At 53.1% G+C, this 26,566-nt stretch overlaps 13 protein-coding genes across 13 annotated transcripts; 9 read left to right on the top strand and 4 right to left on the bottom strand.

Annotated features, from left to right (window-relative positions):
• Positions 1-1,617: 1,617 nt before the first annotated feature.
• Positions 1,618-3,060, top strand: AtWU_00941 (uncharacterized protein; the record flags this gene model as incomplete). The annotated part of the gene is made up of 3 exons (XM_035496056.1): positions 1,618-1,855; positions 1,922-2,838; positions 2,914-3,060. The coding sequence occupies 3 exons, from the start codon at positions 1,618-1,620 to the stop codon at positions 3,058-3,060; spliced, it is 1,302 nt and encodes a 433-aa protein (XP_035351949.1).
• Positions 2,953-4,056, bottom strand: AtWU_00942 (uncharacterized protein; the record flags this gene model as incomplete). Its single annotated transcript, XM_035496057.1, has 4 exons — positions 2,953-3,161; positions 3,219-3,328; positions 3,593-3,802; positions 3,935-4,056. The coding sequence occupies 4 exons, from the start codon at positions 4,054-4,056 to the stop codon at positions 2,953-2,955; spliced, it is 651 nt and encodes a 216-aa protein (XP_035351950.1).
• On the top strand, positions 3,995-5,768 carry AtWU_00943 (putative MFS monosaccharide transporter; the record flags this gene model as incomplete). Its single annotated transcript, XM_035496058.1, has 4 exons — positions 3,995-4,091; positions 4,154-4,261; positions 4,321-4,861; positions 4,916-5,768. The coding sequence occupies 4 exons, from the start codon at positions 3,995-3,997 to the stop codon at positions 5,766-5,768; spliced, it is 1,599 nt and encodes a 532-aa protein (XP_035351951.1).
• Positions 5,769-6,977: 1,209 nt separating this feature from the next.
• AtWU_00944 (C6 zinc finger domain protein) lies at positions 6,978-9,457 on the top strand (the record flags this gene model as incomplete). Its single annotated transcript, XM_035496059.1, has 3 exons — positions 6,978-7,586; positions 7,637-9,322; positions 9,386-9,457. 3 exons carry the CDS (start codon positions 6,978-6,980, stop codon positions 9,455-9,457), a joined length of 2,367 nt encoding a protein of 788 aa, XP_035351952.1.
• A 209-nt stretch (positions 9,458-9,666) lies between these two features.
• erg8 (phosphomevalonate kinase) lies at positions 9,667-11,171 on the bottom strand (the record flags this gene model as incomplete). Its single annotated transcript, XM_035496060.1, has 3 exons — positions 9,667-10,771; positions 10,823-10,946; positions 11,009-11,171. 3 exons carry the CDS (start codon positions 11,169-11,171, stop codon positions 9,667-9,669), a joined length of 1,392 nt encoding a protein of 463 aa, XP_035351953.1.
• Positions 11,172-11,204: 33 nt separating this feature from the next.
• On the bottom strand, positions 11,205-11,660 carry AtWU_00946 (uncharacterized protein; the record flags this gene model as incomplete). Its single annotated transcript, XM_035496061.1, has 4 exons — positions 11,205-11,249; positions 11,339-11,414; positions 11,476-11,497; positions 11,561-11,660. 4 exons carry the CDS (start codon positions 11,658-11,660, stop codon positions 11,205-11,207), a joined length of 243 nt encoding a protein of 80 aa, XP_035351954.1.
• Positions 11,661-12,598: 938 nt separating this feature from the next.
• On the top strand, positions 12,599-13,319 carry AtWU_00947 (uncharacterized protein; the record flags this gene model as incomplete). The annotated part of the gene is made up of 4 exons (XM_035496062.1): positions 12,599-12,722; positions 13,045-13,064; positions 13,120-13,223; positions 13,280-13,319. The coding sequence occupies 4 exons, from the start codon at positions 12,599-12,601 to the stop codon at positions 13,317-13,319; spliced, it is 288 nt and encodes a 95-aa protein (XP_035351955.1).
• A 320-nt stretch (positions 13,320-13,639) lies between these two features.
• Positions 13,640-17,467, top strand: AtWU_00948 (pentatricopeptide repeat protein; the record flags this gene model as incomplete). Its single annotated transcript, XM_035496063.1, has 1 exon — positions 13,640-17,467. One exon carries the CDS (start codon positions 13,640-13,642, stop codon positions 17,465-17,467), a length of 3,828 nt encoding a protein of 1,275 aa, XP_035351956.1.
• Positions 17,468-18,142: 675 nt separating this feature from the next.
• Positions 18,143-19,304, top strand: AtWU_00949 (pyridoxamine-phosphate oxidase PDX3; the record flags this gene model as incomplete). Its single annotated transcript, XM_035496064.1, has 2 exons — positions 18,143-18,206; positions 18,259-19,304. The coding sequence occupies 2 exons, from the start codon at positions 18,143-18,145 to the stop codon at positions 19,302-19,304; spliced, it is 1,110 nt and encodes a 369-aa protein (XP_035351957.1).
• Positions 19,305-19,577: 273 nt separating this feature from the next.
• AtWU_00950 (pyridoxamine phosphate oxidase) lies at positions 19,578-20,124 on the top strand (the record flags this gene model as incomplete). Its single annotated transcript, XM_035496065.1, has 2 exons — positions 19,578-19,720; positions 19,788-20,124. The coding sequence occupies 2 exons, from the start codon at positions 19,578-19,580 to the stop codon at positions 20,122-20,124; spliced, it is 480 nt and encodes a 159-aa protein (XP_035351958.1).
• A 174-nt stretch (positions 20,125-20,298) lies between these two features.
• AtWU_00951 (chloride channel protein) lies at positions 20,299-23,172 on the bottom strand (the record flags this gene model as incomplete). The annotated part of the gene is made up of 7 exons (XM_035496066.1): positions 20,299-21,213; positions 21,263-21,617; positions 21,665-21,990; positions 22,035-22,112; positions 22,161-22,520; positions 22,572-22,639; positions 22,701-23,172. 7 exons carry the CDS (start codon positions 23,170-23,172, stop codon positions 20,299-20,301), a joined length of 2,574 nt encoding a protein of 857 aa, XP_035351959.1.
• Positions 23,173-23,742: 570 nt separating this feature from the next.
• On the top strand, positions 23,743-24,493 carry AtWU_00952 (histone-fold domain-containing protein; the record flags this gene model as incomplete). Its single annotated transcript, XM_035496067.1, has 4 exons — positions 23,743-23,815; positions 23,866-23,951; positions 24,029-24,119; positions 24,183-24,493. The coding sequence occupies 4 exons, from the start codon at positions 23,743-23,745 to the stop codon at positions 24,491-24,493; spliced, it is 561 nt and encodes a 186-aa protein (XP_035351960.1).
• Positions 24,494-25,139: 646 nt separating this feature from the next.
• rip1 (ubiquinol--cytochrome-c reductase catalytic subunit RIP1) lies at positions 25,140-26,160 on the top strand (the record flags this gene model as incomplete). Its single annotated transcript, XM_035496068.1, has 4 exons — positions 25,140-25,434; positions 25,593-25,681; positions 25,761-25,911; positions 25,979-26,160. The coding sequence occupies 4 exons, from the start codon at positions 25,140-25,142 to the stop codon at positions 26,158-26,160; spliced, it is 717 nt and encodes a 238-aa protein (XP_035351961.1).
• Positions 26,161-26,566: the final 406 nt, after the last annotated feature.

Below are 26,566 nucleotides of genomic sequence, written 5' to 3' on the forward strand. Positions count from 1 at the left end.
CAGTTTCTTCGATGTAGTATGTGTAGGTGCAAAAAGTCCGATACAATGGACGCAATGTATTGCTTCAGGAAAGGTTTTGTCCTCTTGGGAAGAACTGGGATTCCTTGAATTAGCCTTCTAAGTGGAGAGAGTTTCTCGACGTGTTTGAAGTGAACTTAACTCTGAGGAATAAGGATCCAATAAAGATGAAGTAGATGACTTTCTGAAGGTTGAGTACGCGTACTAGGAATGTGGACAACTACGTTAATACACAGTAGTAAGGGAGAGATGTGTAAGACATTGTATCAGATTTAACTTATTACAAGAGGCGAGCGAGGCAAGTGGGATCAATTCATTTGGAATGACTAATTCTCAGTCGCGTCTTTGTGAGAGTATTTAGAGGGAAGGCAGATACAAGCATAGTGCGTTGCTGTTTATCTCATTGTCATCCCGCCACCCGCACCTCCCCACCTCACACTCACTGCCACTCGACTGAATCATGCTAAAATCATCAGAAAGCAGCATGGTTTGAGCAGTATGTTCATCTTCCCAAATTTCGGACTTGGTGGGGCATCATCTACATTCCGCAATCTAATTTCTGTACGAGCCATCTATATCCGAAGGGCTCGTGGTCACGCCACACCGATAATGGTACGATCGACCAACTAGCTTGATAAATTAGCTTGATAAACTACAGTCCTCTTTGACATACAATATCAAATCGATTATAGTGAGCCAATTTGAAGATTCCAGAGCAAAAGTCTTGACAATTCGACATCATGATCGCTCGGTGAAGGGGCTTCATATCGGTGAATGTGTTACTGGATGATCGACGAACTTTTGCATGTTTGCTTGACCCATTACCCATAGGTATCCGACTTAACCGGCAGTCTTATCCCGTCTAGACTATCTCTCTGCTATTGTTATTGTGAAACTTGGTGCTAATTCGAGAACAGCTCGGCGATCCGTCGTCTCCTGATTGCCTAGGATTCCTGAAGATGCCAGGTCACCAAGAACATGTCCACGTGGACAAACAACCACCATGCCATGGTCCAGGATTCAGACATGGCTTTATGCCTCGCATTCGCAGGAAGCATTTGGTGGGCTAGAATAGCGGTATCCGTGGTATCTTTCCTGCCATGTTCTCGCCCGGTGACCGGCCTTGACAGTGACATCATTCTTGCCTGGATGTGCGTCAATGGTGTCCACGCCCAACAAAGACTCGTCTGAACTTGACCCAACATTTTGATTGTGAAGAAAAGAGGGGCGTCGTGAGGCTGGAAGGTAAATCATTCAAGTCCGGTTTAACCTCGAGGGGTAGCCTACCCCTCTGGAGCATTCCTCTCACCGAGGCATCCCTGAAAAGGTTTAGTTAACTGGATTGGGATAGAGAACAAGTAGACAGCAGCCCTTGCTGTCACACAACCCGGACCTGATACGGATATGCAGTGGCCCAGACCCAAAACTTCCCTGATGTAATTAGCTGTTTACGAAGCATGATCTGGATTTAAGTCATATGGCCACCCTACTGCAGGCCTGATTCCATATAAATGGCCTTGCCCCGTCACCCTAATCCTCAAACAGCGCCCCCTAACTCACTTATGCTGATCACCCGGGAAGGCTTAATCTTTCCTAGAGATGCTTCGACAGTCCCTCTCAATCGCAAAAAAGGCGACTCGGAAGCTCTACACTCATGATGACTCCAGTGATTTGAGTCTGGACTTAAACATCACAGAACCAGCGGTATTTGTGCCTACGTTTACGAACAAGCCGGCTGTCCTTCGGGGTACCTGCCAGTTAAGATTGAAAAACAATCTGACGGTAAAAAGGTTGACTGTGAACTTTCGTGGGACTAGTCGTGTGACATGGCCGCATGGTGAGGCTAACGTCTTGCTTGTAGGACCATCTGTCTTCGAAACTAATTCATGACGATCTCTCGCAGGGCTTCATGACACCCAAACCGTGACAGATAGCACGTTGACCTTGGTTAGCCCACAGGTCACGGATCCCGCACTTCCCTGCTATTCAAGCGCCCTGTCCGAGGGAAGAAAGTCCACATGGCATAGGGATAAACGCAAGCTGCGGAATGCAGCTCCGTCCACGTTATGTATGGACGGAACACACGGAAAGGCAGCAGGGCCAAAATATCAACGTCTACCCGCTGGAACACATACGTACGAATTTGAGATGGTGTTACACTCTCATCTACCAGAATCAATCGAGATTCGACAATCCCATGTCCAGTACCGGGTTCGCGCGTGCGTCGAGTGCCCGGGTTTTCTGAAGCGAAGCTTTGCAAAAAAGCGGGCTATTGCTACGGTTCACTGTCCAGCTGAAGACGACGTGGAAGACGCTGAACCAGCATACATTGCGCGGGCTTGGAAAGGGCTGCTTCAATGTGGAATCCTCGTTTCGAGGCGAGGCGCTCCCCTCGGTGACCGGCTGCCTGTTACAGTATCCCTTACGGAATCGAGGAAATCCGAGTTCCGGGGCCTGCAGGTTTTTCTCTCGGAGAACGTCCAATATCACCAAAAGGATGGACTTGCATGCTGCCCGGGTCCTTTTAGACGCGTTATATTATATGAAAAAGTGGAGAAAACTGGACCCACAATGTCGTTCCACCGGGCCGAGAATGTTGATGATGAGCGGCCAGAATCGGCTGCGAAGGATGACGGAGCACTTGCGAAGTTGGTCGGGGATCCCGAGATACCAAGTGGACTAGAGGCTGCCGAAGAGGAGACTGTGATGGACCTTACCTTGCAACTTCCAGATTGCCATTTACATTGTGTATCGACTGGAACGCAAGGCATGCACTATGATACCAAGTATAAGAATGTGAGGGTGAGCCACTGGCTGGAGGTAAGGCCACAAAACTTGGGAGAATGACTCGAAACGGAAAACAAAAGGAAAATCAAACTAACGAAGAGCGTGCAGTTTGTTTTTATGGTGTCCCCAAGGGATAATACCCTCGGTTCAAGCAGCGAGCGCATTGTGCAAAAAGTGGCGAAGGTTCCACTCGCACTTCGGTCCTGTTATGCTCAGCATACCAATGCTTCTCTGCCAGCGTATGGTGATGCCTAGGAATTCCGCTGTGGCCGATAGGTTCGGTTCGTCCACACACAAACGACTACGACCAGCAGCAGTACCACACCACCACCCACCATCATCTCCACCCCCTCCGCCTAGGAATGATTATAAAGATAAGCATTAATAAAAATGGGGTAGGCCGCTGGGCGTACCACTGGACCGAATGCCGCGGGAGGTCGGGAAAGCTTCGGTGGCACCGTCGATTGGCGACCGTTCCCGGTGGCGATCTCCAGCCGTGTTCAAGCCTACCCGCGGCCGTGGCCTGCATCACAGTCTACCGAGATCCACCTTCCGTCTGTGAGTGGATGGTTGAAAACTCTTCAGAGAGGTTAAACGCTTCCAGGGACAAGGGAGGCCCATTATGTCCAGAAGACCCACGCTAAACCTGCCCTTGCACGGGCCTTGCCTCCACTAAGTGGGGATCTAGTGAACCCTGTGTGGGCCATCCGGTTTATCAGGCGCCATGAAGTTGCATCACTCGCTGCGCTTTCCGACGATCATCCACTTCGGAATGCATCATCCTCACATCATCGCGCAACCTGCCCCGAAACCATCGTGCTGCTCACCGAAGATCCTGTCGTGGACAGTTGGCGGTTGCCCATTCGCACCACTGGCCTGTGATGTCAGTCGCAGGTCCATACCCATGGGTGAATCCGCTGAGATGTGGAGGGCTAAGACGCTTCCAATCTTTCCCCGTGGGTGTGCCCCCCTCTGGGACGGCTCAAGTTGCGCTCCACTGTCGGTGGCCGCATGCGGTTTTCCATTCTTTTAAGTCTGCTACATCTGCCAGTTCGTTTCCTCTCCGCTGTCGCCTTCTTCACGATCACTCTTCCTCCCTTTTCCCTCTTTCCCCATCTCCTCCTCCTACCCCAGTTCCCCGGATTTCGTGCGCAGTCCCAGCGCTGTTTGGTTTGATCGACTCGGCATCATGGCGCCCCCAAAGTACGCCGGCATGTCTGGCCGGAAACTATCCCTGTTTCTATCAGGCATTGCTACGATGGGTTTCCTGCTCTTCGGTTACGATCGTAAGTTGTCGATCCCAGTATGTAACCATGCAAGGGCAAGCTACTAACCACTATCACTCTAGAGGGTGTAATGTCTGGTATTATCTCGGACCCCGCGTTCAATAATGTCTTCACGGCTACGAAGGACGACAATGTCATGCAGGCCACTGTCACTGCTGTCTACGAAGTTGGTCAGTAAATGTCACCTCGGCATCAAGTGTATGTCAAGTCACTAATGCTTGCCTTGCAGGCTGCCTCTTCGGTGCTATCTTCGCTTTGATTTTCGGTGAAACATTGGGTCGCCGTCTTATGGTCATCTCAGGCGCTTGGGTGATGATCATCGGTGTCATCATCCAGGTTACCGCCATGCCAGGCCATATTCCTCTGCTACAGTTCATCTTCGGTCGTGTTATCACTGGTATCGGCAACGGCATGAACACCTCGACTATTCCCACTTATCAAGCCGAGTGTTCTAAGACGACCAACCGTGGTCTCTTGATCTGTATTGAGGGTGGTATTATCGCCATTGGAACAGCGATCGCTTATTGGATTGACTTCGGTGCCCACTACGGCCCGCCTGATCTTGTCTGGCGCTTCCCCATCGCATTCCAGATCTTCTTCGGTATCTTGATCATTGTCGGCATGACGTATCTTCCAGACTCTCCTCGATACTTGATCGCCCACGGCAAGATTGAGGAAGGCACCCGGGTTCTTGCTGCGCTGGCAGATGCAGAAATTGATGACCCTCATGTTCAGTTGGAGAAGCAGCTGACGCTCGACTCGATCAGAGCGTAAGTTCTTTCGATATAAGATCTGATGGCTAGCAAAACTGACATTGTATTTAGGTCCGGTTCCTCCAAGGCTAAGTTCCGTGATCTGCTCACCGGTGGTCCTTCCCAGCATTTCCGCCGGATGATTGTAGGATCATCTTCCCAGTTCTTCCAACAGATCTCTGGATGCAATGCTGTCATCTACTATCTTCCTGTGCTGCTGGAACAGTCTATTGGACAATCACACAACTTTGCCCTTTTGATTGGCGGTGTGAACATGATCTGTTACGCTATCTTTGCCACCTTCTCTTGGTTCTTCATTGAGAAGATTGGTCGGCGTAAGCTGTTCCTCGGTGGCAGCTATGGTCAATGTGCTGCTATGATTATTGTTTTCGGATGCTTGATTCCGGGTGACTCCGAGAGCGCTAAGGGAGCTGTCTTTGGCTTCTTCCTTTACATGTGCGTCTTCGGTGCCACCTGGCTTCCCCTGCCTTGGCTCTACCCGGCCGAGATCTCTCCTCTCAAGACCAGATCCAAAGCGAATGCCGTGTCTACTTGCAGCAACTGGCTATTCAACTTCACTGTTGTCATGATCACTCCTGTCATGGTTCAACACATTGGTTGGGGTACCTACCTCTTCTTCGCCGCTTGGAACGGTCTCTTCATCCCCGTCATTTGGTTCTTCTACCCGGAAACTGCCGGTCGCAGTCTGGAAGAGATCGATTTGATCTTCGCCAAGGGTTACGTTGAGAACATGAGCTACGTCCGGGCGTCGAAGGAACTGCCCAAGCTCACCGACGAGGAGATCGAGGCCAAGGCCGCTGAGTACGGAATTCTTGGCGACGAGGAGAAGGCTGAGGAGAGAATCGCCGAGAAGGATCCTCCCGCGTCTGCTGAGTTCTCTCAGTTCCAGCCTACCCAGCTGTAAAGGGTGTATACCACACATTACCACCTTCCATTACTTGGTCTTTGAAAATTTTTTCGCATGATGATATGCTTTGGACATGAGTTTTATACCATTTTGTTTTGATTTTTCTACCGAGCCGTTGCAGGACAACCAAGCTTACGCGTGTATTATCTGGCACTTTGTGCTTATTGTGGCTCTTTTCAAAGATTCTTGGCTATGGTCCAAGGTGAGGGAAGAGGAAGCACTTGTTCATAATTTACGCGTGGTTGTTGAGCAGCCTCGAGATGTATTATGGTCATCTGCGTGTAGATGTTATGTCCGATAGAGTGATCTATAGATCTCTGTTTGCTCTTGGCAGTTTGATACCTTTTGATTGCTACATGAACAATCGAACCATGTCTTTGACAATATGCAAAATCCATACAATTATTAGGGTAACAATGTATATCATTGAACGACGATCCCAAATTATTGCAAAGCATCTATTACCAGAAACCTAAATTATCAAGTCTATCAGAAGACTAGCGGCAGGACCCATGGATCAAAAGCAAACATACCTGTAGTCCGGGCACTAATGTTCTAACCTGCAGATCCGAACTCTAAATTCATCCTCCGCTAGCGCCATCGAGTTCAATAACCAATAGCTCAAGCCACATTTGATTGTGGATTCTGAGGACGGACATGCCATTGACTGCATTCATGATCTATTTAGCCCTACGGTTCAATAGTGTGCATGAGGGAACATACTGGAACAACTTCTTGGAGACCAAGTAGACACCAGTTCCGACAATGGCAACCTTGGCGAACTGCCCGAAGCCTGGAGCGCCATAACCCCGAGCATAGAGATGGCGAGCGTAGTTCTGATTAAAATAGGGAGTTGGTGAACGCATATTCGATGTGATCCATACAGATAATAATAGCCGTTTTAGGCGATAGTAAGCCAGTCTATGTCCCCATGGTGGAATGATTGATTTATACTTGGTGAAGTTCGGGGTTCGAGAATCCTTCGCGGGCTCGGCCTCGGTCTTTAGCGCTGGGAAGACCGAGTTCTCGGCTTTTGACTTCAGTCAGCCTCACCATGAACATCACCACCATCACATAATCACTATCTCAGCTCCTGTGAGCAAGCTAGTTTAGGAAATTGGCATTCTGTGTGTATAATTTTGGTCCTATTAACCCTGTTATCTATGGTATGTGCAGACTAACACCATCCAGCTGCATACGGCATCCATGACCGACACCGAACCTCGCAAACGTCGCCGGCCCGCTAAATCGTGTGAGCAATGCCGCCAACGCAAGGTTCGCTGTGACCGCAATGTACCCTGTGGGCCTTGCACACGAGCTCGCTCATCTTTGGGTTGCTCTTATCGTCGGGTTAGTCGTTCTCCGTCACCGACTGATCACCAAGCATCTCCCCTTATCTTGCATGAGCCGCAGCGCAATGCACAGGGCTACCCGCTGCCATCTGGGATGCCAGATGGCTCAACGGGGTCCCTGGACGAAACGCCACACATTGGACCTCAATGCGGTGGCAAGGAATGCATCTCGTCGCAGCTAAGAGCAACGATCCGTGACCTCCAGCTTCGTTTACAGCGTCTGGAGGAACAATCAACCAGCCCGGACATAGCACGGCCATCGGCCCCAGAACCTGATATCCAACAGGTACTTCGAGAGCTGTGCGACAAGGTCCAGACCCTGGAGCAGCGGTTACTATGTACGCAATCAAACCAAGCACCGAAAGGAGAACTGGCCATTGCTGCAGCGCCTCCTCGACTGCACTCCAGTTCCAAGAAGATGAAGCTGTTCGGGCCAACTCATTACATGCACACGATGGATAAGGTGCGAGCCCTGTCTCCATGATGAATCGGATGAAGACTAACTATACGTAGCTCCAACTCGTGGGCTCACTGGAAACTCGGGGTCCCCAGCCACTATGCCCCGAATTCAAGGCAGAGCTAACTGCTCAAATCAAAGAGCTTCATCATCTCCGTGGATCAGTCAAAGCAGCACAGAGTCCCCGGTTGAACAACCCTGTGCCAGACTTGCTCTCTACCATCCCAGCCAGATCGGTATGCGATGAGCTAGTGCAATGCTACCTGCGAACATTCGAAAGCATCTATCGCATCGTGCACATACCATCCTTCAATAAAGAATACCAGCAATTCTGGGACCACCCTCCAGCAACACCCACTCCATTCCTCATGAAGCTGGCATTGATCCTCGCCATCGGCACAACCTTCCACCCACAACGAGGCAAAGCCGGCAAAGAATACAATACTCGACTCATTCAAACCTGGATCTACGCCGCCCAATGGTGGCTCACAGGCCCAACCGAAAAGAACACATTCAACCTGGACGGCCTCCAGATCTTCTGCCTACTCCTCCTCGCCCGCCAACTGGGATCCCCAGGCCCATCTCTATACCTCTCCGCCGCCTCCCTCCTACAGACAGCCACAGCCATGGGCCTGCACCGCGACTCAGCCCACTTCCCATCTCTCTCCCCATTCCAATCCGAAATGCGAGCCCGTCTCTGGGCCACCGTCCTCGAACTAACCCTCCAGTCCTCACTCGACTCCGCCTCCCCCATCCCAATCCCATACTTCGACACCAAACCCCCATCCAACCTCAACGACACCGACATCCACCCAGACCTCAAGCACCTCCCAACCCCTCATCCCAAAACCACCCACACAGACACATCCCTCCAACTTCTGCTCCACGACTCCTTCACCCTACGCGCTGAAACCATCCACCTCATCCACAGCCCCAACACGATCCCGTACCAAAAGGCCCTCGACCTGACCACCAAACTCCGCACCACCTGCCACACCATTACCACCACCACAACACAATCATTCCACCACTCCCACCTCCTCACAACCCTAACCCGCTACATCCTCCACCTACACCTCCCCTTCGCCCGCGCCGCCCACACAAGCCCTCAATACCACTATTCCCGCAAACTATGTCTCGAAGCCGCCCTCACAATCGCCTCGCTCGCCCCAACCACCACCACCACCACCTCCTCCTCCACTCCCCTCGACAACGACTTCCCCCTCCTAACCCTCACAGCCCGCGGTCCCCTCCGCGGCCCGCTAAACCTCGATGTAATCTGCACATTGGCGCTGGAACTCATCACCCAGATAGAGGAGGCCCCGGACATCACAAATACCCCCAATAACAGTAATAATAGTCCCTTAAGCATGCTAGCATCAACAATACGAACCCCCATCCTACACACCCTCTCGAACCTCGCACTGCAGAGCGCACACGTCCTGGAAATGCATGGGAAGTCGCCGGCGCTGAAACGGTATATTCTCTCTCAGGCGCTGGTGGCGCAGATTAGGGCTTTGGAAGATGGTGCTGGTGCTGGGGATGTGCAGGGGGTGGTGTATGAGGCTGTTAGGGGGTGTTTGAGGGATGGGGTGGGGATGTTGAGGGGGATGGAAAAGGAAGGTATTGCGGAGGGGTTGGGGGTGGTTACGCCGGATAGTGGTGGTGCTGGTGGTGATGCTAGTGCTGGTGCTGGGGAGTTGGATGGGATGGGAGAGGGGTTGGGGATTGGGATTGGTGTGGTGAGTAATACTTGAGCTTGAGTTGTTGTTTCTGGAAAGAGGCTAATTGTTGGTTTCATGTAGGATGATCTTGAGGGGTGGGATTTGGCGAGTTTTTTGTATGCGCCTGGGTTGGTGGATTTGGGGGGTTGGTAGTAAGTAGATGATAAGGATGATAACATGATCATGGATGAAGGTTTAGAAAAGTCCTGATGGTAAACTTGTGATAAGATTAATGAGTGTATGAAAGGGATGATCGTCTCTATTATTAAGGCATGTGATGGTAATATTCTCGCTTATGCGTGGTCATGTTCATGCTAACAATGCACTCGTGGTAAAATAGTATACCTCAGACCTGTAGAGGGCTAGAACCACCCTACATACTGGTCCAACGACTCATTCTGCACACCGGCAGAACCATGGCGCACCCCGAGAAGGCGGACATTCCCGATCTTGCCCCCAAAGTCATCTTCCAGTTTGCTCTCCCATGTCTCAAAGAGCTGAGTCAAACGCTGGATGACATCCGCCTTGTCCTCGATGAGCACGGCCAGGGCATCGTACCCACCGGCGCCGGGGACGACTCCGCCAACAACACCCTCGATGCTGGTGATGGCATCAAGCAGCTCGGTTTGCACCTTGGGCTCGATGGGAACGCCGGCCTTCTGGGTCATGGTGCGGATGAGGTCCCGAGAGCGTTCGATAAGACGACGAGTATCGTCAAAGCCGTTCGGGGTTTCCACATCTGGGCTCTGCGATAGCTGCTTCAGCTCCAAGCACAGTCGCTCGTTGTTGGACTGAAGTGCCTGCCATAGCATCAGGGACTCTTCCGGGTTCTGCTTGCGCCATTCCAAGACCTTCCGGACCATGGACGGGGTCTGAGAGCCGCATTCCACATCACACAAAACCATCTGCATTCCCCGGGGGAGCTTCATGCCGAAATCCAGACACTCCGTATCCCACGAATGCTTGGGGTCGGCATCTTCGACGATGGCAAACAAGCGCTCCTCGAAACCTGGTGACCCAACATCCCCCACTGACTCCAAGATGGACGGCGAGAACCGCCGGTACAGGCAGGAACCGTAAATCGCTGCCGCCACGTCAAACCCAGATCCCACTTTGCCTTGTGCTGCACAGTGAGCGGCCTGCGCCAGGTTGTGCAGCTTCTCGCGAGCAGCCCCGAGGTCCTCGGGCTGCAGGGTGCGGTGAATGACCAGAGCGGATACAAAAGCGGTGACCAGGGCTGCGGAGGAACCCAATCCGGTTTTATGTGCTTCATGCAGGGGCACGCCAAAGTTCACGAATCGTCCCGGAGACTGGAGGCTGGAGATCTTGGAGAAGGCGGTTTCCGAGTAGTAGTCGTTATCGGCAAGGATCGTGATGGAAAGGGAGCCGAAGTCTTTCGAGGCGGCCACGTAGCTGATGTACGTCAAGGCGTAGTTGAGAGAGGTTTCGACAAACGGGTTTGCTCGTCTGCTGCAAACTTAGCCCTGGTAGCTCCAAATGCGAGTCTAGGCACCTCACCCATCGTTCTTCTGTACGACCTTGACCCCACCTCCGTTATCGCAACGCTGGATGCCATACTCCCACACCGCGTCGACAAACTGCGGGGAACGAACGACGATGACGTCCTCACTAGCTTGTTCATCTGCAGCCTCATCTTCAGTTATCTCCGCACCATCCCTGTTTTATGTTCGAGTCCGGACATACCACTGCGGTGAGATCTTCTCAGTTGCTGAACAACGACATGGATACGAGCGTCGAGGGCGAAGACTGTGCCGGTGTAATCGCGGTCCAGGACTAGGTAGCCGCCGGTGAGAAGGACCTTTCCAGGGGCGGACACCGCCGTTACTGTAGGAGCTTTGTAAGACATGAGGGGGAGCGAGGAGAGTGTGCGGTTCGGGTATCACGAAGGAGTGGGCGCTCTATTCCGTCTGGCACGGGTGAGGAACTAAAGGGGCGAGACGGTTAGTATATAACCCCAACCAAACTGCAAGCGATCAAGTTGAAATGTGATCTTCAAGGAGATAATGTACGCACTGTCAGACCAGTAAGCGTGGTCGGTGAATAATCCAATGGGTTGGCAAATGCGAAGGGCTGCAAAAGCAAATCGGGGCTTGGAACAGTTTGCGAACTCCGTCAATATGGAGGAGCCCCGCTTAGAGGGGAAAGTCTACAAGTCTTGCGGGGAGAGACAACCTGCAAGGAGAAAAAGGATAAGGAAGAGGCCCAGAGCGGATGCATGATGACTGACTGACTGACCTGCGTCTGGTAGCCGAAGATCGGAGATATGTGTAGAGCTGCAGCGGCACCCAGCGTCTGTCAGTTGTTGATTGTTGAGTTGAACTGAACTGGTTGACATGTTGATGTGCCACTTTCCACTCATTTCCTTCCAAACAGGCAAACTGTGGCTGGAGCTCTCCAAGTGTGGCTTGACGAGTGGCTGTCATCCAAGTGTGGTCCCGTGATCTGCATCTGATTACTGTTGATAGAATACCCGCCAACTTACTCCGGAGATTTGACTGGAAAATTAGCCCATGGCTATCTCTTCCGTACTTTGTACTCTGGACTGTCGTCATGGAAGATAGCCCTATGCGCTAGAGCAGCAATTGCATCTACGTCAGCGGAAGAGTGACATCCGGTGGTGGCAGTGTAGAGTTAATGCATGGGTGTACTCCGAAGATAACAATCTAACTTCTCTGTACTGTCATCTGATGCCGGAGTGTTTGACAGGCAGCAGCTTCAAAGGATGCAGTTTATCGCGTCACATCTTGTTTTATTAAGTGATGCTGCAGGCTCATCGCGGAGCAAGAGCCATGCTGGGAGCAGGACCGAGAAGGTCAGTGGTAACAGCTCATAATCTGCTCGGTCACGCTCCTCCATCTATCGTCCTCTCTAACACCCGGATTTAAGGTACCCCCTAAATTGACTTCCGTCAACGGACTGTGTACCAGGGGTCCGGGTCCAGAGACCTGGTCAACAGTTCGTATCTGATCGAAGGGACCAATTAGCAGTCTCCTTATTTGAGGCCACAGTGTCTTCCACACGGAGATTAGCCTGGGACCACGCCGTAAATACGTCTCGCGATCTGAGACCATAGGGCAAGGGTCATCATCCCTTTGGGGAGAGCCAAACCCAAGACGGAGAGTCGGCCATCCGGGTGTCCGGCGGGCTGTCGGGGTCTGGCAGTCAAACTCCGGGCCCGAAGAAAAAGAGCCGGAACGGAGGGTGACTCACTAAGAGGAGCGGGCCGGCCAGACTGGTCCGGAGGGTGACAGACAGTGGCAGAAACCCATTCTAATGGCAGAGAATGGCAAATGGCAGATGCCAGGGGAGGATCCAGAAAATGGCGCTCCTGTTCTTCCCTACGGCCCCAGTGTGTCGCGTGCCCCGATTGGGTCTGGCTTACGATCCGGGGCTTGCCGTGAGACCACCTGATCAGCTCCTTTTGGGAATTCCCGCTCCTCCTGCGCCTCAGGCAACAACGACGCTTCTCGAAGGCTGACGTTGCTTCTGTTTCTGCCTCTGTTTTCTTGTTTCGTGTGCCTGTGGATGCCGGAGAGAATTTTTCGTAGGATTTTTTTACTTTTTCTTACTCATTTTCTTGTTCGTCCATGGCTCATGGTCGTACTCCTTTTTTGACTTTGTAACTACTTAAGACACTGTTCCTTAATTTTCCGTAGGGGCGTTTTTCTTGTTCTTTACCCCTCTTAACGGATAAACGGACGAAGTCTACAAATTTATAGCCCAGAGTCCCTTCTTCTCGGTAATACTCAATGTCTTCCCCACATATACTAATTCCCATCACTAATACATTCAAGACCAACAATACAATTAGTTTTCCCTTTTCAGCTTGTTGTGAGGGTTCCTCATTCCGCGCCCCAGTGAAAAACTCAATTCTCCGCCTTCCCATTGGTCCGCAAAAGTACCTAGTCTCGAAACAGGAAAAGTCGGGATAGGATCGGCGCTAACCCGCTTTAGGCACGCCCGGCGATACAGATCAGCTTTCCGGCGGCTTTGAAATACCCAGCATTTCCCTCCACACGATCTGCAGCTACTGAATTCTCATCCTCTTGTCACTGAAAGGCTTTTGCCAAATTTCATTTTCCTCCCTTCTGTCCCCTTCCCTCCTTTATCCCGCGCGTTCCTTTGGCGACCTGACGTCGTCAAATGAACCTGCATCTTCATTATTATTTTGATTGCAAGGTACGCTTTCCCGTGGCGTCTTCGGACAAAAGGCACACAAAATCCGAACTATCAGAAAATACCACGTGTAGACACAGTCACTGACATTTTCACCAGCATTGCCTCTTCCCTCTGAAGAGGTCACCCGCTAGATAAATGGTCTTCAAGCCGTTTACCCACCTCGCGCGTCAGAGTTTCACTAAAGCCTTTACTCATGGCTATGCTCAATCCGTAGTCGCGGCGTCGCAGTCGTCATACGCGTCGACCACCACATTCAACCAGATTGCCAGTCAACCCGCCGCTAAGCTATCTCGGACGACGCAACTACAAAATGTTTTCCAGCCATCTAGCTCGTCCGGTGCGGGCGCCAAGGCCAGCCAGGGCACTTCGGGCTCCGGCGATTTGGGCTTGGCTGCCTACTATGCTGCCTGGCAGCATGCCCAGCAGACGGGCGACGACAGTGACTGGAAGCAGATGCAATTGAAAAGGAAGGTTGGCTGGAAGCCGTCCTTGAACGAGGATGGCGTCAAATCGAAAGAGTCCGACAACCTGCCCTCGACCGACAACAACTTCCAGAATTCGCCTCATATCACCAAGGCGTCCGCCAACGCAGATGTCAGTGCCAAGGTTGAAGAAGCTGTAGCTCGGGAGATTCAAATACAGGAGGAGCAGGCTCAGGTCGATGAGGCTTCCGAAGCCAAGGAGAACACGGATACGGAAGCTTTCCCTGACTTGCCGCCGGATGTTGCTGCAGTCGCCGATGCCTCCTCCGAGCATTCCCGCCTTGCTTCAGAACACATCACCGATTTGGCATCAGGCAAGAAATACGCTGAAATCCCCGGAGCATTTGCAACGCTTCTGCGGGACGGTCTTACGCCTACGGTCGGTGCCTACAATGCTCTTCTCGAATCGGCCATTCAACTCCATGGCGATACTGCTCAGGCTATTCAGAAGGCACTGGATGTCTACTCGGACATGCTTCGTCGCAGGGTAGTTCCCGACGAGCAGACCTACCAAACTTTGGTGCAGCTTTTCGTGGTCCGTGCCAACGATGCCATCAAGTCTAAGGGCATGCTGGAGCAGGAGCGTGTTCGCTACGGTGGTATGGAGGAGCCGGGCAAGTTCATGTTGCACTCCAGTGAGCTGGAGCGCGCCATTCTTGCCGAGGATCACTCTTTGGGAATTGCCATGAAGTTGTTTAACACTGCCGCCACGCGTCATGCCGATCTCGTCTTCCCTCTCGACACCTACCGCCATCTGATCAATGCCTGTGCAAAGGAGGGCCAGGTCGAAGACATGATCCGAGTGTATGGGCATATGGAGTCCCACAATGTGACCCCGCACGCTTCGATTTTCCCGTCCATGATTGATGCCTTTGCCTCCACGGGAGATCTGCAGAGTGCTGTGGAATGTTACAACGAATACAAGGGATTGGCGGTTTCGGACGATAACGGAACCTTCTGCATTGTGCAGCGGTTGGATGGTCAGGTGTACGCTGCTCTGGTCCGGGCGTACCTGGTCTGCGGGAAGGAACAGCAAGCTTTGCGATTCCTGGAGCGGATCCAGGCCTCCTTTGAGGAGGTGACTGAGAACCGTGAGGCGCGTCAGCAAGCCTTGGAATCGGCCGTCGTGCAGGATGGGCTGGTGCAGCATGCGCTCACGTCGGGCGAGTACGGGCGGGCGTTGGACCAGGCCAAGACCCGGTTGCGCGATGGAGCCCTCGATCATGCCATGTCCCAGATCTGCATTGCCGCGGCGGATGCGGGTAATCTGCAGACAGCTTCCGAAGCATACGATGCTCTCCCCACCGACATGACCATTCGTCAGAGGCCCGCCGTCTCAATGCTCGCCTTGCATGTACGTCAGGGCAATGTGTCAGCTGCCCGGGCTGTGTGGCTCACCCTGAACACCACCGGTCAGGCAACACCGGACATGGTCCAGCCGACTGCCATGTATGCGGTGGCACTGTTGAAGAGTGGTCAGATCGAGGAAGCCTTGGTTCAAGCTCGCAATATGTTTGCTCGTGTCCGCAACGCTTCCGCCGTCGCTGACAACTCTATTCTGAACCCCATCCGTGAACAGATCAACGAAAGCCTTCATCTCATCGGTCGCATTCTTGTGCAGACAGCGGCTGTTCTCTCTCCTCAAGCTGCCATGTCTCTCCTGTGGTCGATGGTCGAGAACGGTGGCCTGATCTCCCCTGTCGCTGAACATGTCGTCGCCAGCCTTGGTCCCATCGGTATCTCTCAACTGAACGCCCGCGATCTCATGCTTGCCCTCCAGGTTCAGGCTGGCATGCTGCTCAACCACAGCGCTATGTTCGACGTGGCTCACCCCATTCGTTTCTCTCACATGCTCGACATTGCTCTGGCTACCGGGTTGCCCATGGATGCTGCCACTACTCGTGTCGTTGACCAGGCCGTCGGCAAGCTTTTCAACAGCCGGCCGGACATGGTCAAGAGATGGCACGACCACTTGGCTTTGACCTCCAGCCCGTCCTCCTTCATGAGCGGCCGCCACTCTCCCAGCTCGGATGTGTCGACGATGACCCCCATGTCCTCAACCGATGATTCGTTTGACCCTTACGCCTACGCCACCGACTTCCGCGGATCGTCGATGATCTCCGACGAGCTGGAGAGCACCAGTGGCAAGCTGGAGGCTCACCTGAACGACGCTCTTTCTCGGGTCCGCAACATGCGCCGCAACGGTCGTCACCCTCGCTACATCACGTACGCCAAGATGATCACGGCCGCTACCAAGTGCAACCGGGTCGATCTGGCCTACGAGATCCTGAGTATGGCTAGACGCGATGTGCCTCTCCTTCCTCAGTACAGCGCCGTCAAGTACGGCTGGGTTTCGATCCTAGATGCCATGGTGGCGTCGTGCCTGACTCTGGGCGACCGCAGCCAAGCCTCCAAGTTCCACCAGGAGCTTCTCGAACTTGGCTCGGCTCCTTCTGCTAACACCTTCGGTCTCTACATCACCACCCTCAAGGAATCCACCAAGACGTTCGACGAAGCCACCGAGGCCTTGAAGATCTTCCACCGCGCCGTGGCCGAGGGAGTGGAGCCTACTTCGTTCCTGTACAACGCGCTCATCGGTAAGCTGGGCAAGGCCCGCCGGATTGATGACTGCCTGCTGTACTTTGCCGAGATGCGCGCCAACGGAGTCCGTCCGACGAGTGTCACCTATGGAACGATCGTCAACGCCCTCTGCCGGGTCAGCGACGAGCGTTTTGCCGAGGAGATGTTCGAGGAGATGGAGTCCATGCCCAACTACAAGCCCCGCCCGGCCCCGTACAACTCGATGATCCAGTACTTCCTCAACACCAAGCGCGACCGCAGCAAGGTCCTGGCCTACTACGAGCGCATGCTGACCCGGAACATCCAACCCACTATGCACACCTACAAGCTGCTCATCGACGCTCACGCCTCTCTGGAGCCCGTGGACATGCCAGCGGCTGAGAAGGTCCTCGAGACCATCAAGGCTGCTGGCCAGCGACCTGATGCCGTCCACTACGCGTCCCTGATCCACGCCAAGGGATGTGTGATGCACGACATGGAAGCTGCTCACGCTGTGTTCAAGTCTGTTGCGGAGGAGCGCAAGGTGCGGATGCAGCCCTGTCTGTACCAAGCTCTTCTGGAGGCTATGGTGGCCAACCACCAGGTCGCACAGACCGAGGAGATCGTCCGGGACATGGCCCGCCGTGGAGTGGAGATGACTGCCTACATTGCCAACACTCTCATCCACGGATGGGCTACGGAGGGCAGCGTGGCTCAGGCTAAGACGGTGTATGACAGCATCGGCATCGAGAAGCGGGAGCCTAGCACCTATGAAGCGATGACCCGGGCCTTCCTGGCCAACAACGACCGGGAGGGAGCCTCGCGCACCGTGCAGGAGATGCTCTCTCGCGGGTATCCCCCGGCTGTGGCCAGCAAGATCGCCGATCTGGTGGGCACGGGAGCTGCTGTCGCTGCTCTGTAGAGTGTTCTCTTACAGTGTTTTTGCTTTACATCCAACAAAAGTTGCCATCCTTTTTGATTTTCGCGGATTACAAAACCTTATTGACTGAATCACTATCCGGTTTTAATTCACCAGGGCTGGATCCCTGCTTTTCGGCTTTTTCCAGCCCGATGGTCTCGGCAGAGGCATTTGGGAGGGCAACTTGTGCTGGCTGATTGATAATGTTGATTTGTTTGAGACTTGCATGCATTTAGCGAACTGGCACAGGCGTTGTGGCAGCATTTGGGACTGGCTTGTATATACCATGATTTGATGTGTTTCGATAGATCCTCTCAGCTCTTTAGTGTCTATATGAATGGACCATAAAATATTTCCAGCATATTTTGCGCAGAGATCTCGATTTATCCATTGTAGATGTAGATGTAGATGTAGATCCATTAGATGGTGACGTTGAGGTGCCGAGCCGGCTGATGGTGTTTTGGCCGCGAATGACTGCATGACCCCGCCGCCCTCCGCATCGCTTCCTCCCACTTCTTTGATCAGCCCATCTTCACTTCTCTGACTGACTCCGGCAATTGAGCATCGCACGACCAGTCGATGCATCCTTATCGCCTGCGTCTATCTCTTCATCAATCCCTCCGTCAGCTACAATCAGTCACCTGGTGTCATCATTACAGCTCCGGCCGTACCTCTACGATGAATCCCGGATCACTGCCCGATGGGCCCAGCCACGAGGCAAAACATCCCAAGAAGCTGATCTGTACGTATTCGCAGGATACTCCAAGGGATTCTATTACTCACCACATACCTAGTCGCTCCAGGAGATATCCAGACCACCTCCGAGCCCAAAATCACCCCCACCGAGACGCCCGATCCATCCGCTACAGCCATCGGAGTCACAACAGCACCAGCACCCATCTCTCGTCTCGCCGCAGAAGCCCTTCGCTCGAACGCATCGACGCCCGACTCGGTGACTGAAAATGAGATCGTTTCCCACCCTGCCCGCGCTCATCAGTTCGTGAGCAACCCGCCGCTCACCATCTCCCAGATGCACCCGACCAATCCCCTCCACCAATTCCACAACTGGTTCCGCGATCCTCGTCTCCTTCCGTCGTCCGCACCTGAAACCTGCACCCTAGCTACAGCCAGCATGCCCTCCGGCCGTGTGAGCGCCCGTGTCGTATACCTCAAGGAACTGGACGAGCGAGGCTGGGTAGTATACAGTAACTGGGGCAGTCGAGAAGGCAAAGGCGGACAAGTATTCGGCAACCACGCAGACGGCGAGGACACGCTCAGCGCCATGCCCGAGCCAGGCCAGGACGAGTCTCTCCAGGCCGGATTACAGGAGGGCAACAAATGGGCGGCGTTGACATTCTGCTGGTCGAATCTGGAGCGTCAGGTGCGCATTGAGGGTCTTGTCGAGCCGCTCAGTCGCGACGAGAGCGAGATGTACTGGCGTACTCGGGAACGAGGGAGCCAGATCGGAGCGTGGGCGAGCTGGCAGAGCAAGGTGCTGTGGTCTATGGAGCCGGAGTTGCTTCTGGATCGTCGGCGCAAGAGCCTGGACCCGACTTCGTGTCCGCAGATGCAGGTCCCCGGGGATGTGGATGCGACGGACATCGATGATGGGCGGGCGCTACTAGAGAAGCGAGTTAAGGAGATGGAGGAACGGTTTGCGGGGGTCGAGCAGATCCCTCTGCCTCCGTTTTGGGGAGGAGTGCGCTTGGTCCCTGAATCGGTGGAGTTCTGGCAGGGTCGGCGCAGTCGCTTGCATGACCGATTCCGGTATGTGAGGGTGCATAAAGAGGATGGGGAGGAGGGGGGTTATAGATGGCGGATTCAGAGGTTGTCGCCGTGAGGGCACATACTATTATAAACTTATACAAGAATAGTATCATTCAAGCTTAATCATAACACTTGGCATCGCTACTTAGCTGTTATACTCCGTATACAGTAGCTATCAGCCATATCCGGCAGCAGCCAAGACCTCACCTTATCGATAGGAGCGCAACCTCACCTCCCTCCCCAGTTCCCCAGATTAATACCACCGAGGCCTCCTCCATACACTCTATCCTATACCACTTACAATCCACACCTCTTACAGTTCACACACCAATACAACCAATCCAACATGACCGACCCTCAATCCCCAACCCAATCACCACCCCCAACCCCATCCCCGGTACAACAAAAACACCACCACCAAACCAAATGGCTCCTCCTCGCCCTCTCCAGCGGCGCCTTCGCAGCCCTCAACGGCCTCTTCGCAAAGCTGTAAGCCATTCCATTCCCTTCCCCTTCCCATTATCTCCCACCCAAGCCTAATGAAAACCAAATACAGAACAACCGACACCGCAACCACCACCTTCGCCGCACACCTCATCCACCTCTTCACCTCCACCTCCAGCCCAGATGACCACCCGATCCTAATCCTCCTCATCCGCGCACTCTGCTTCGGCCTCAACATCCTCAGCAACATCATCATGTGGGCGTTATTCACGCGCGCCCTGACGGCGGGGTCCTCCACGACGAAGGTGTCGATTACGAACACGGCGGCGAATTTCCTTGTTACGGCTGTGCTAGGTATGGGGGTTTTTGGGGAGAGGGTGGGTGGCTGGTGGTGGGTTGGGGCGGGGTTGATGGGCGTGGGGTGTGTTATTGTGGGGAGGAGGGATTGATTGATTTATTATATTATTTTGGGGGGAGAGGATAGTATAGGGTTGTGTGTATGTACAATGTGTATGTGTTGTGTTTGTGGTATCAATGCTATCTATCTACTGCGTATCTATTCTTTGGGTGGGTATGTGGTATGTGTGTGTGTATATCATGAGAGAAGGGGATGGGGGGAAGGGTTAACGCTCTTCTAATTCCAGCATGGCGTCTGTCTCGTCTGCTTCGTTGGGAGCGGTATCCGCGTCTCGGTGCTGCTCGGGGGCTGTGGTGTCCCGTCGTCGGGGTGGTTGTTGTTGTTGTTGCTGTGGTTGGGTGTGCTGCCACGGCAGTATAGACCCGATGCGCTGGAGGAGGTTCCACAGCCGTTCCTCTAACGTGTCACCACTGCTTCGGCCGTTACTTCCCCCCAGAGCTAGTTGGGGTGGGCTGGTCGCCGCGAGTGCCTGTTCCTCGGCTTCGACCTTGAACTGGTACTTCAGGCAGTCCTTGACGGTGACAAGTCCCATCAGACGACCGCGATGCTCGACCAGGATGACGCGCGGTCCCATCTTCTTGAAGATCTCCATTACTGTCTCAAGGGCGAGACGGGGGTGTACAGTCAGCGGCGTGTGATCCGCGTATCGGCTGAAGTCGACGTAGTCGGCCCCCGTGTTCGTTTGGATGTCGTCGAATGTCTCCGGCGCGTGGAGATGCGATGCTGTCGATGCCCTGCGTGTTACCGATGCCTCGGCTGCTTCTTTAGTAAAGAGGCATTTTGCTGTGGGCGATAGCGGCCCCTCGGCTTTGGCGCGGTTGATTGCGTAGCGCAGCTCCGTACGGCCGATGTATCCCACGAGTGTCTTTCGGGTCCGGTCGTCGACGATGGGGAAGCCTTGATATTTGTTATCGCTTAGTAGGTGCTCGGCTTCGCGGACGGGAAAGTCCGATGCGGGCAGTGAGACTGGGTCGGATGTCATGGCTTGGGAGACTGGTACGTTGAAGACATGGTCTTCTTTGTTGTCGAGGAATGGGAAGCCGTTGGACCAGATCATGCGGTCGGCGATGCCGCCCTTTCCGAAGCAGTCGCTGACGGCTTTGGTGACGCCGACGACGATCTAGTGTTGAATTAGTGGCAGTATGGAGATAAGTTTGCAATAAACGCACCATCGTTGGAAGAATGTAGTTCAGGGCACCTGTCAACTCGAACATGATGACCGTCACGGAGATCGTCAAATGCATGATACCACTGAGAGCCGCGCCCGCCCCCAGGAAAGCATACGTTCCTGGTGTGATGCATGGAATGTCTGGCTCACAGGACGCAAAGAATTGCGACTTCGGATACGCTTCGTGCAGCGCCTGAACGAGGATACCGACGAACCGGCCAAAGGACGCCCCGATGGCCATTGACGGCACGAAGATACCAGCTGGGACCTTGCAGCCATATGATATGATGACCAGGAAGATGCGAAGAATGGTAGCTACAGCCAGCGACATCACCATAGACCAGCGGTTCTTAGCCCTACAAGTTGTGAGTACATGTTACGCCAATCGGAGGATACCACTTACTCGCACAAGCCGTTATAGTCGTGCCCTCCCTCGCATTCCCGGAACAAGATCTCCATCATCTCCGTCATGTTGATCTTCAGGAACATATTCGGGTAGCACAGAATAGCCGTGATAAGGGCGAGGACAACGGATTCCATGACGGCGTGCTGCGACAGGTACTTCTTCCTGAACGCTTGCACCCGAAGGTTCCACTTGATCACAAAGGCGCCGTACAAGCCACCAAAGACACCGATCAAGACGAAGAAAATCAGCTCAAAGAAGTGCCAGGTACGGTCATATTGCACTTGGAACATGACTAGTTGCCCTGTCCGGAATGGATTCATGACCTGCATGTGTTAGCGACGAACAATTAAGACATTGGTAGACATACCGCTAGCACACCAGTCGCAACCAAGGCACAGAAATAACTGCGCCATAGAGTCTTAAGGGGAAAGTAAGATGCCACTTCCTGCCAGCTAATCAGTATGAGCTTTCACATCAGCCCTGCTGCGCATACCTCGAGAGAGAACAGCACCCCGCCAATGGGACTGCCAAATGCGACTGCTACTCCGGCCGCTGCTGTTGCCGTCAAGACCTCCCTTGTCTTGGATGCATTCTGCTTGTATTTGCTGAAAAACCGCGATATGACATTCCCCGTGCACACAGCGAAATGCACACTTGGGCCCTCTTTCCCTACGGACAGACCAGATGCAATGGCCAGCGGCAGTGCGATCGACTTGATCAGCAACGTCCATGCGCCCAAGAATCCCTTCATCACAAACCCCGCAATTATACATTTGATCTCAGAAATTCCGGAACCTGCGGCATACGGCGCGAACGATTTGACGAGGCTTGCGGCGACGAACGCGAACAGTACCTATACATGTCAGCCCCAGTCATCCGAAACGAGCAAGGTAGGAATGCATACAGCGTAGAAGATGTAGATGAAGTAGTTCACGATCCAGTAAGAGGTCCAAGGCCTCCACTCCGGACACCCTAAACACAAAGAACCATTAGCTTCGACAACGAGGGGCGATCGCACTACCATTCCACATACCTCCTTCAGCACCCCAACAACAAAACTGTTCATTGAGATAGAACGCAGTGGTACAATGCCCCAGCTTGACATCTGACAGCCACTCCGTAATGATGTTCAAAATCGCCGATATCAACCCAATGGCCGCCCCCACAATTGTGATCACCAGCCACGCCTGGCCGGCATCGTAGGACTCGCGCACTTTGCGTCTCCATCCAAAGGTTCCTTCCTGGTCCCAAAACCCAGATCCATCTCGTCGCTTAGCTCTCCGACGTGCCTGCTCGTGAACCGCGTCCTGCACCCAGTCAATGGTTGTGAAATCTTCGTAGCGCTTGATTTCGCTGATCTCCTCGGTGATAGCGGAGGGCTGGCCATTTTCCGGGGTCGGGCGCTCGTGGATCGGTGAGACGACAGATAAGCCTGATAACCTCCTCCAATTCCGACGCTCAGATGAGAGGGGAGGCGGACGAGCCGAAGAGGGTGAGACAGGCATCGCAATTCATTCCATGGACTGACAACGCAAGATGAGCATAGCTGAAGCTAGTAAGAGGGGAACTCTGGGGGGGAAGAGGGAATTGTGTTGGATCGGAGATGACGACGATAGGATGCGCGGCCGCCCACGTGAGGGAGCCGGACTATGTTCCGCTCTCGGGCTTCTCCCAAAACGAGGCTGAATAGACAAAGACAAAATGTGCTAGGATGTTGGACAATAGAGTGGAATATGTAGATACGTAGCAGGGATCTTTCATCGAGTGCCGGCTGAGAAATCGCCTAATAAGCGTGAAGTAACTAAATAGCTAGTATTGATCCTCTACCGAACCATACATCCATTATTCATTTACTTTCCTCTTCCGCCACGCGCGAGAGTGGATTTCGACGCCGCACGCGCCGGATTTCCCCTTCTTTGCAACTTCACTTACTGGCTTTGTCTTTACATCAACGCAGTCGCTGGGGTAAAAGTACTGCCTCAACTACACCTAATACTTCGTGTCATTCTCGTCAGGTGTATTCCGGTATCATTCAGAGCGTTACTTGCACAACTATCCCCGACGCGACAGTCGCGATGCCGCCCAAGGACAAAGCTGCCGCGGAAGCATCATCTTCCCAAGAGATCACGGGCCAGAGCGCACTTCCAAGTATGTGTGACGCTGTTCGCTATATGTTACAAGGCTAACTTGAGGTGAAGTCTCGCGGATCAAGAAGATTATTCAATTAGATGACGATATCGTACAATGTTCGAGCAACGCTACGTTTGTGATCGCAATGGCCACGGTTCGTGACTACGATACTTTTCTCCCCTTCAGTCAATTTCGAGACGATCAGCAACTCACATTCTTCCCACGAAATAGGAATTGTTCATTCAATACCTCACCGAACAAGGCCACAACGTCGTTAAATCAGAACGGAAGCCGCGCAAGCTTATCCAATACAAAGACCTGGGTTTGTGGCCACTGGGCGGAGGGGATGATAATATAAATTAATTACTGACGGATGGATCTCCAGCTACGGCCGTATCACGCATCGATAATCTCGAATTCCTCTCCGACGTGATCCCCAAAACCACCACCTATAAGCAGTTCAAGGAGAAACGGGCAAAGGAGAAGGAGCCCGGACCCGAGAAGGGACAGCGCACATTAAACGGCAATATACCTGCAGCGGTTGAAGAGAAAGAGGAAGTTGAGGAACAACAGAGTCTACAGCCGGTAGAGGACAAGCCTTCGAGGGGTTCTCGACCGCCAACGGTGACAATGATGGTGGATCGAACGGTTGATGCATCTGCTGGAAATCAGGATGTCGAGATGACGGACCAGTGACGGATTCCGACGATTATGAGTTCTGGAATTATATATATGTGTGTATCTTTGCATGGTGGAGTTATTTGGGAGGGTATTAATTTGCTTGGGTTTCGACCTGTGGGTTAGTCAATTGAAAATATGCTGTTAACTTAGTAGTTGATTTCGCATTGGAATATTCGGATACTATGGGGGCAGCGGAATGGAACGGACGACGGGATGAGCGGGAGGAAGGGAGTGAACGACGAATGGCGTAATGAGGGTATGCAGTGTTAGCAGAACAAAACAAAAAGGAATCAATGCATATGAAGATACATAGGTCGTTGAGGAAATAAAAGTAAATAGTAAGAATGAAAGTAAATGTGTATACTAATTAGTTAGTAGTAGTAAGTGAGTAGTAATAGGCTGTGATGATTGACTGTCAGGTGAGAAGCCTGACTAAGACGGGACGACGGGCCAATGAAACGCCCCGTGATTCCGATCGCTTGTCGTAGCGAAAGCTTTGGTTCGACTCTTTCCGTATGCCGGGCCTCCGACCTCAACCTCGACCTCTTGGGAAAATCAAATCCTCCCTCCGTCCTTATCTCTCCCTCTCCACCCCCCACACCCCAACCCACCTCCCTGCGGTCGTTCTCTATTGCAATTGATTGCAATTGCTCGTCTCGCCATGTCTCTCTCCGCCGCTTCCAGCTCTATCCTGCGCGCTTGCGCCCGGCAACAACTGCCCTCTTCTCGCGCCGCCATTGCCTCCTGCCAGCAGCGGAGGGGAGTCGCTGATGCCTCCAAGTCCACTTTCGATAGCCCCTTCGGCAGCTCCAAGGAGTACTCTTCCACCCTGAAGATCCCCGATTTCAGCAAATACCAGTCCAAGAAGCCCCCACGCTCCAACCAGGTCTTCTCTTACTTCATGGCCGGTTCCCTCGGTCTGGCCTCTGCCGTCGGTGCTAAGGCCACTGTCCAGGGTAGGTACTTCTGGAGATATCAATGTTGCGCATATCCAAGAGAGAAAAAGGCGGAAAGACTAGGAGACGGGAATATCAGGTTGAACAATTGAAGGGAATTGGATGTGTGCTTGACCGCTCGGGACAAATCGCTGATATGGAATCTCTTTAATCACTAGACTTCCTGGTTAACATGTCCGCCTCCGCCGATGTCCTCGCCCAGGCTAAGGTTGAGATTGGTCTCGGTGCCATCCCCGAGGGCAAGAACGTATGTTCCATATTCCCGAGCCATAGTCCTCTGGCTCGTTCCCCCTATGCAATCCGGTATCTGACCCATTCCGAAACAGGTTATCATCAAGTGGCGTGGTAAGCCCGTCTTCATCCGTCACCGCACCCAGGACGAGATCCAGGAGGCCCAGAAGACCGAGTGGCAGTCCCTCCGTGACCCCCAGGCCGACGAGGACCGTGTCCAGAAGGCCGAGTGGCTTGTCATGCTTGGTACGACATCCCCTTCTTCCCCGAACCCGCCATTGCCCCCCCATCTAATACCATTCCCCCTGTTTAGGTGTCTGCACTCACCTTGGTTGTGTCCCCATCGGTGAATCCGGTGACTATGGCGGCTGGTTCTGCCCCTGCCACGGTTCTCACTACGACATCTCCGGCCGTATAAGAAAGGGACCCGCTCCCCTGAACCTCGAGGTTCCCCAATACAACTTCCCCTCCGAGGACACCCTCGTCATCGGTTAAACGATTTAGAATTGATTCGATCTTCTGAGACCGCGGGAATCGGGCGATGGCCGTAAGAGCAGAAGTAGAAGTCGGGAAGGGAGAGAGAGAGAAAGAGAGGCAGAGAGAGGGGGAGAGAGAAGGTTTGTATTTGTGCAATAGACGAGAGCCTTCCTCTCTCTCTTTCTCTCGCTTTCTACTCTATTTTGTGTGTCTTTTTTTGTCAAGATTAAAGAGACCTTGTGTTTTTAATATGGACCCTGGAAAAATGAGCCTCTTGTTCTATTACAGTTAACACTGTTTTTTTGCCTTTTCCTTCTTCCCTCCGCTTGCTCATAGAGAGCCTGTATCATTCACTCGTTGTCTCTTCAGGGCCCCCCTGTGTTTTTTTTGGCTTTTCGCTCTTCGGTATAGACGTTGTTAAGGA

This window comes from Aspergillus tubingensis (genome assembly GCF_013340325.1).
Source record: "Aspergillus tubingensis WU-2223L DNA, scaffold_2, whole genome shotgun sequence".
Classification (NCBI taxonomy): Eukaryota; Fungi; Ascomycota; class Eurotiomycetes; order Eurotiales; family Aspergillaceae; genus Aspergillus; species Aspergillus tubingensis.